We start from the raw sequence: 8,767 nt of genomic DNA, 5'->3' as shown, positions 1-8,767 counted from the left end.
TTGGCGGGTTTGAATCTCCCGCCACGGTCCCATTGGTTCCCCCAGTGGAGGGACTAGGATCCCAGTCCCCATTGTTGTCCAGGACTGAAGCTCAGGCGTGTGCGCTGACCTCCGGTGGCGGTCAGTGGACACAACACAGAGTTTGTCTCCCAGCACACATCAGGGAAGTTGAAGTCACCCTTCAACCAGGTCATGTTGTTTGGATACCCTGTCAAGCTGTTCAAGGAGGGCAGCATCCACCTCCTCATCCTGGTCAGGAGATCCGTAGCAGACTCCTTTCTTCCCTTATCCTCACCCAGATACTTTCCACTGGACTGTCGCTTTCCTCCTGCAGTATTTCCAGATTTTCTGTCTTAATAGGCAGTGCTCTGAGCCACATTGTGATGAGGTGGTGGTACAAATGTTTCAACTAATCAACAGAAATGATTTCTCTCAGTGTACACTACATCAACAAAAACTACAAGTTCAAGATATGTTGTATTAAGAGGCAAAAGTAAAAATATAAAAGTGCATCCCTGCTTATCCTGGGATTATGTCCTTAAGTAGAACTTTTATCCATACTTTTGATAGAGCCATTATGGCTGAATCAGTGGCCTATGCCTGCCTGCCTTAAGGCTTGAACAGATAAGATGAAAATCATAGGTCTTGGGTTGTCCATCAAATGCAATTTGCATGTCACTAACAAAGTGGGAAGCCTGGTTTTGAACAACAAAACCAAATGAAGCTTGAAACCTCCTCTCACTTCCTTGCCTTTGCCCAAGGCAATTTGAAGGTGCAGGAGTCCGCAATTTAACTTTCACAGATGGAACTGGATGCATGATATTCCTCTCACCAGTTCAAGCCTTCAGTATCCCTGTCTGATTCCACTCCTCCAGCACCACAAATCACATCTCTCTGGGCATGCTTTGTCCAGGGCTGGCCTGAGTTTTTTTGCACCCTAGGCAGGGCTACCTTCTGGTGCCCCTGCTCCCCAGTTATGGGGTTGCCAACCTCCAGGCAGAGCCTGGAGAGAAGGAAGTCCTACTTCTCTCCCCCTTTAGGTGAGCGAGGAGGCGGCAGCGAGGTTTCCGGGAACCCAAACCAAAACACCCCACATTTGGATTTACAAAAGCCGACCCCGGGTGGGGGGGGAAGGCGAGGTGGCCTTGCGCTCCCCTTTCGCACCCCCCATGCCACGTGGCTGGGAGCAGCAATAGCACACGGGCTTCTGGCGGGGGGAGAGGCACAGTTCGGCACCCCATCCAGGGCCTGGCACTCTAGGCAAATGCCTAGTTCGCCTAGTGGGTGAGCCGGCCCTGGCTTTGTCAATGCCACCCTCCTTGCAGGGTGTGCCTGGCAGCTTACCTTGGCGTGCTGTGTATTCATTGTCCTCGATGAGTCGGGCCAAGCCAAAGTCAGCAATCTTACACACCAAATTGTCCCCCACCAGGATGTTGGCTGCCCGCAGATCTCGATGGATGTAATTCATCCGTTCGATGTAGGCCATTCCAGCTGCAATCTGAGCAGTACGAGAGAAGACAGTGATCCAATGGATAATGCATTTCCACCCTTCTCAGCTGTCCAGGGGGCTCATCTGTCTATTACTGTTCTTTCCTGCATGGATTTCCACCCAAACTCCCCCTGGCATGGTAAGACAGTGCAGTAAAGTCCAAGAAAACCCTTCTCCTATAATCAACATTTTATCTCCCTGGCGGCAAGATCCTTCTGGCAGAAAGTAAGCAGATGAAATACATGTAACTGAATTTGCTTGTGTAAATTTGGTACTTCAGAAAAAGCTGTTTTGAGTCTCTCCCGTGTGTGTGTGTGTGGGGGGATGTCCTGGAATGTCCGAGCAAACATCTTTGTAACATCCCCCCCCCCTCTGCCTTTCTTCGGTGAACAAAAATACAACAATATTATGGGATGTACACTCCTGTGTATCTGATGAAGCAAGCTCCAACTCATGAAAACTTATAATGGAATACATTTCTGTACCGAGCATGATGAGGGCGTGAACACATGGAGCCACCTTCTACTGAATCAGACCATTGGTCCATCAAGGCCAGTGTTGCCTACTTAGGCAGCAGCTCTCCAGGGTCTCAGGTAGAGGTGTCTCACATCCAGGGCTATTTTTGGGCAGGAACGCACAGGAACGGCGTTCCGGCTGGCTCCCAAGTTGGCCACGCCCAGCAGGAACTCATTAGCATAATAGGCCACACCCAACAGCAGAAACTCATTAGGATTGGCTACATTAGGGGTGTGTGGCCTAACATGCAAAGGAGTTTCTGCTACAAAAAAGCCCTGGGTTTTGACCACAAACAAGGTAAACAGAATAACAAGCAAAAGGTGGGTATGGCTGGATAACCACACTTCTGGTAACATGGGGGTGTGGCCTAATGTGCTAATGAGCTGTGCTGTCAGGGGTGTGGCCCAATATGCTAATGAGTTCCTGCTGTTGGGTGTGGCCTATTATGGTAATGAGTTCCTGCTGGGCTTTTTCTACAAAAAGAGCCCTGCGTCACATCACTTACTACCTGATCCTTTTAACCGGAGATGCCAGGATTGAAAGTGGAACCTTCTGCATGCCAAGCAGATGTTCTACCATTGAACCACGTTCCCTCCCTGGGCATTTCTGGGTACCTACTCCAGTACCACCATCTAATTCTGTTCCTACAATGCCACAAATCACGTTTCCCCCTCCTGACTGCATGCCTGTTTTCACCTTAAGATGTCTTGGTTTGATTTTGATTTTTGTTAGTTGTATATCACAGTTCCCAAATAATGTTTGCAATGAAATAACGTCCCCAAATTCAACCCATACTACCAAAGTGGGGAAAGCCAATTCCCAAACAATAAAGCACCAGCCCAATGGGGAAAGGTGGAAAGGGTGTCATGGGGAGTAGCTTGAAATCCAACAATAGCACCAGGGGATGTTGCCTGCCTTTGTCACATCCAGCCTGTAACTCCCCCCCCCCCCCATCTACTGCAACAAGCAGGATTCTGGATGGACCACACAGTGGGGGTAGAGGAAGAAGAAAGAAGGCAGAAACAAAACTGTTTCTGTTTCTGCAGGGGGGGGATTTAAAGTGATAAGCACATTCTTCACACTGCGGCCTGGTGACCCAGCAGCCAAGGGACGCCTTCCTAGCTAGGGCTTGAAGCTTTAATCAACATAATTGCTAGATGGCTCAAACCAAGTGTGCCAGTTGATTAATCTGTTGGGGCAAACTGTAATGGAGAGGAGACATTTTTAATCAGCAACTGAAGGGCGGACTGGTTTATTCTTCAGAAGCCCACCAGGGAGGCTGATTTTGAAATTAAACCACCTCTGGCTTACCTGGGCTGCCATATCCACCAGCTGCGGTAGCTTCAGGAAGCGCCCGTCTCCGTCTTTTAAAAAATCCAACAAACTCCCTGTGGAGAGGAGGGGAAAGAGGTCAGCTGCTGGTGGGAAGCCATCTCCAACCACTCCTTCCCACGCTGTCCCCAACTTCTTCTACCACACTGTTCCCTGCTCTCAGTTTCCGCTCCTCTCTAGTTACTGAGAGGCAAGCTGTGGATGATGGATCCAACCCAAGCAGCTGGGCACCCCCTCCCAACTTTATTCTGGGTTAGAACCCAAAGCTCCAAGAAGGCTACCAACCAACACTGCTTAGCTCCCACCACCTTCCATTCTGAAGACCTCAGAATTTTCTACCAGCCACCCAGCTGTCTGCCCTAATTTGGCCGGGGCTGGGCCCTGTTGTCCAAACTGTGGCTGCGGTCACCCACGCTAAATAATCCACTTTCAATCCACTTACCAACTGGATTTTACTGTGTCAACTGGCAAAATCCAGTTGGGAAGTTGATTGAAAGTGGATTTAGTGTGTGTGACCACAGCCTGTGGCCCTTTCTGCACTCTCCTTTCAATCCATGCTGCCAATGGTGTCCTCCAAGCAATTTTGCTCTAAAATTGAGTTCAACCTTAATTTTATTCCACACCCCTCATTCTGCATGACGTTACCTCCCTTCAGTAGTCAGCCTGGTTTCAGCCTGCCTGTTGCCCTGGGTTTAGGGTTGCCAAGTCGATTGGACTCACCGTCGGGGGAGCGTCGCCGGGGTCCGGGAGCTGCTGCCGGATGCGCGCGCGCACACCGCCAGAACGTCTCAGGAAGTGACGCGTGACGTAGAGCACGCTGGGGGCGTGGCCCCAATCGTTGGAGGGAAAACCATAGAGTTTTCCCTCCAACGATTGGGGCCACGCCCGCAACGTGATCTACGTGGTTGCGTCACTTCCTGTGACGCAGCCATGCTGCACTTCGGGGGGTGGGGTTCCCCCTGGGGCCCAATTCCGCGGCGGCGGAAATCGGGCCTCCAAAGCGGGGGTTTACCCGCCACCCGCCCCCACTTGGCAGCCCTACCTGGGTTATTTGGATGCTGTTTTGCCATGGACTTAAACTGCCTCAGCTCGAACACTGAGAGAATCCGGAGTGGCAGGCAACTGTGGAAAGGACCTGTGTCTGACATAAATCACTGCCCTCTTGAGGAAAGGGTTTCTGGGATACCTTTCAAAAATGATGCCAGGATTTTTGAACCATTGCTGCCTTACTCAAGGACGGATGTTGTCTGTTTTGAACCACTTTTACTTTTTAACCCTTCCCTTTGCAAGATATATTGGCCAACCAATGTGGTGTGGTGTGGTGTAATATTAAAACAGAACTGGGGAGACCTGGATTCAACCCCCCGCTCCCCATCCCTGAAGTTTATTAGGCAGCCTTGAGCTAGTCATTCGCCACCTGAGTCCTGACCTACCTCACAGGGTTGTTGGAGAAAAGTGGACCATGTATACCATTCCTGAGCTCCTTAGAGGATGGGCAGGATAAACACATGGCATATTCCTCCATCACAGGGAGAAAATATATAATTGCAGGGCCAGAGATCCCACCAAGTGCACAAAAAGGGGTGTCATAAGGAGGTCCCTAGTTTTGCCTGGGGTATATGCCTAATCCAGACACCTCTTTGCAGCCCCCCCCCCCCAATGCACACTCCCGGCCGGCCTGCTATTTGCAAGCCCTGAGGCTCATTTCTGTCTGAGCAGCAAGGCTCTTGAACTCAACCCTCATTTTGGACCTTGGCTCATGAACTCAGTGACGATATAGATGGGCTCCTCAGACACCACCGCATATAGTTGCACCAGCTTGTCATGCCTCAGGCGCTTCATGATCTGTGCCTCTTCCAGGAAGGCTTCCGGAGACATGGTCCCTGGTTTCAGGGTCTTCACTGCCACTTTGGTCGTTCCATTCCATGTGCCTGAGAGCAAGAAAAGGGGTGTCAGGGCCATGGAGGCAGAGAGAGAACAGCGCTCCCTGCACACCTCCCCCCAAAACCTGTGTGGAAAATGGAGATGGATGGGGGAAAGTCCATGACCAGATCAAAATGGTTCCCACTACAATATGAATGGTGAGGAAATGTGCAACAATGAAATGAGGTTTCCAGAATAAAGAACCTAAGAATGAAGGCTCAATCCTCCCCATCCTTCAGGTTGAAGAGAATAGTTTCCCCATGCAGCTACCACCATCCCTTCTTTGTAAGAACACCGGAGGTGCCCTGCTGGATCAGGCAAGTGATCTATCTAGGTCAGTATCCTGTCCCAAACAGCAGCCAATCAGTTGCCCCAGAGAGCCAACAAACAGGGCATAGAGGCCAAGGCCTTCCCCCAATGCTGACTCTTAGCATCAGTGTCCAGAGGTTGACAATTGACTGCTTCTCAGTGTAGAGGTTTGCTTTAGGCTAGTAGCCACTGAAGGATCATTTCCTCCAGGGCTTTTTTTGTAGAAAAAGCCCAGCAGGAACTCATTAGCATAATAGGCCACACCCAACAGCAGTAACTCATTAGCATATTAGGCCACACCCCCATGTTACCAGAAGTGTGGTCATCCAGCCACACCCACCTTTTGCTTCTTATTCTGTTTACTTTGTTGTCAAAACCCAGGGCTTTTTTGGTAGCAGGAACTTCTTTGCATGTTAGACCACACACCCCTAATGTAGCCAATCCTAATGAGTTTCTGCTGTTAGGTGTGGCTTATTATGCTAATGAGTTCCTGCTGGGCGTGACCAACTCAGGAGCCAGCCGGAACTCTGTTCCTGTGCGTTCCTGCCAAAAAATAGCCCTGATTTCCTCCATAAATCTGTCTAATCTCCAGGTAGATCTCTTTAAATTGGCATCAGCCAGGGAAATAAGCACTCTCTCTCCCTCTCTGAGACCTGCTTGAGTTTTGTCTCTTTTGTAAAGCACCAGAACAATGCTGTGTAGAAACTACCCCCAGCTGCCTGTCCTTTGAATGGATGCTTGATTTGCTAGGAATCAACAAGTATAACTTTGCAAGAGCTTGGAGTTACTACCCAAGAGTACAAGCTGCTGTTTTTTCCTTCTGGTTGAGATGGACATAGTCAAGGGACAGGGCTTTCTCAGTGGTAGCTTCTTGACTGCATAACTCCCACCCAACAGCCATGTGCCCAAAAGCAAGTCTGCTGAATTTTCAGTGCCAGACAGTACATTGGATTACAAAAATTAAATGTTTTTGTCTATGTGTGTGCATGCCTGGATCTGCATACTGAGGTTTTGTTTCAAGCCTCTGACAAAAATTATGCTACCGTAATTTCTGTTAATCTTTAAGGTGCCAGAAGCTTGCCTTTATAGTTTTTGTGTTTTTATAGCAATTTTATGCTGCTGATGCTCTGTGTGAAGTTCTGCTTTTATTTGTTTACGTTGCTTACTGGCTTTTCAGGATGATACCTCCAACTGGTTGTTAAGACAAACGGCCATTGTTCTGCTTCTTTTGGCCCCACTGCCGCTACAGTGTTGGTGTCTTAATTTTTAGACATTGATGGCTGTCATTTTATGGTCATTGTACTGTTCCTGTGGGACTATTGCTGGGTCCCTTGAGAATCAGCAGCTTGAGAGTGTGGCCTTCACAGCAAGAGAAAAGAAAAACACTGCGAGGGATCCAGCTTCTGTTAAAGGGACTGGCTCAGAAGCTGGCAGCCCTACAACACAGCAGTGCATGGTCATGCCAGGATGGCCCTCGCAACTGCAAGGGTAGCGGTGGGTGGGTGGGTGGCCCCATGCAAGCCCTGCTTGGAGAGGATCAGGGGAGAGACTGTCCTGCACTGCAAGGAGCTATAGGCATGCCAGAACACAACACTCAGCTGCACTTCCAGACCGGGGGGGGGGGGGGGGGAGGGCCTGCAGATGCCTGCAGTCCTCAAAGAGGAGGGAGTCTGAAGGCTCAGAGGCAAGCTAGAGCAGACAGAGATCACTGATCTTTGCCCGTCATCACTTCAGAAAGGTGCTTATGAAGAGAAGGGACTGTGAACTATACCCAGGCGTGCAGGACATCTATTATCTATCTTCTGTATGCAGTCTTGCTGTCACTACCTTGTTTTCTACCCATGGAATACAATTTGCCTGCATTGTATCTGCATTCTGAATCATGTTTAACACTCTATGCTTGTTTTAGATTTACTTAATCCTAGTCCCAATCCTGTGTTTATTAGACATCTCATCCTACAGATTAAATTGACTCACACTGTTTAATCTATCTTGACTCCCAGTGAGAAAGGTGGACTACGAACATAGTAAAACAAACAAACAAACACAATGTGGATGCAAGTGGCAGCCCCGTGTGACCAAAATTCAGTTTGCGGCCACATGGGGAGGGAAGGGTTAGCCCTTCTGTACCCACATAGTTGTGCAAAGCAAAACCACCAACCCTTCCCTTTAAATTATACCCAGGGTATCCATCTTCCCCCCCTTTAAAAGGGCCATAACAGCACAAAGAGACCACTTTCAATTTGCAAAATGATGCAGGGGTGGAAGGGTTAGACCTCCTCTACCCTCCCTACCAAGTGCCAATTCAAATCAGGGCCCCAAACAGCAGCAGTTCAGCTTTAAAAGACACAGGGAGGAGGCAATATCAGACCTTCCAGCCCCTTGCCTCCTTCAACCCTCCTTTTGCACCATTTCTTTTGCTCCTGCTAGTCTTAATAAGGGTTCCAGAAGCTGCACAGGATGCTGAAGGCCTATTTTTTTTTAATCACCAGAAATCCATTTTAACTCCTACCCCTGTACTGAATGCTTTATCCTAACTCTTTCAATGCTAGATGGACTTCCATAAGGACTAGAAACATACTTTACTTAAAAAAAACACACCTCCTCTTCTCAAGACATCATCTCAGAAATGTACCACCACATTTTGTATTGCAAAGTGAGATCTTGGATGCATGGAATATGCACAGCCTTGTGCAGTGCAATGAACCCACAGAATCCTCTTAAGTGCTGCGGGGAATTAAACTGAGAGAAGCTTTTGGCTCACCTCAGCCGGCTCTACCTAAGAAAGCCACTCAGAAGTTGTCCAAGGATTTAGGCAGAAGTCTTTCCTGGCTTTTCCACCCAACCTCCTTTCAGCTGGAGATCATGCAAAGCATGTTCTCCGGCTCTGTTAATGCACAGTGGTGATCATTCCTGTCAGGCCTAACCACCAGCCTCCGTAAAGAAGTTGGCGGATACTAAAACGTACCGTCAGCTATGAGGTGAGCCCCATAACATTCCCTGCTGTGTACAGGCTGACAGCCCGACGCATACCCCACCTTACCCATCCACACATCTCCGAAACATCCCATGCCAAGCTTCTTTTCCAAGTATATGGACTCGCGCACGATTTCCCACGCATCTTTGGCCAGTCCCATTGTCTGGGGTTTCATATTGGGGCAGACCTTGGTTAGTAGGTGGCAGAGACCATCATTGAAC

General features: G+C 49.1%; 1 protein-coding gene across 3 annotated transcripts in view; it reads right to left on the bottom strand.

The window, feature by feature from the left end:
- FGR (FGR proto-oncogene, Src family tyrosine kinase) overlaps positions 1-8,767 on the bottom strand; it is a 141,490-nt gene that overhangs the window by 15,390 nt on the left and 117,333 nt on the right. For all 3 annotated transcript variants that reach the window (XM_015418614.1, XM_015418613.1, XM_015418615.1), the window contains 3 exons: positions 5,089-5,268; positions 3,317-3,393; positions 1,345-1,498 (listed from right to left, as the gene is read on the bottom strand). In XM_015418614.1, coding sequence (XP_015274100.1) covers positions 1,345-1,498; positions 3,317-3,393; positions 5,089-5,268 — 411 coding nt within the window. The remainder of the gene's footprint in view (positions 1-1,344; positions 1,499-3,316; positions 3,394-5,088; positions 5,269-8,767) is intronic.

The sequence above is a fragment of the Gekko japonicus genome, unplaced genomic scaffold (genome assembly GCF_001447785.1).
Source record: "Gekko japonicus isolate JY-2015 unplaced genomic scaffold, Gekko_japonicus_V1.1 scaffold456, whole genome shotgun sequence".
In the NCBI taxonomy this organism is placed as follows: domain Eukaryota; kingdom Metazoa; phylum Chordata; class Lepidosauria; order Squamata; family Gekkonidae; genus Gekko; species Gekko japonicus.
The sequence above is the reverse complement of the archived record's forward strand: the minus strand, read 5'-3'. Positions and strand labels throughout refer to the sequence as shown.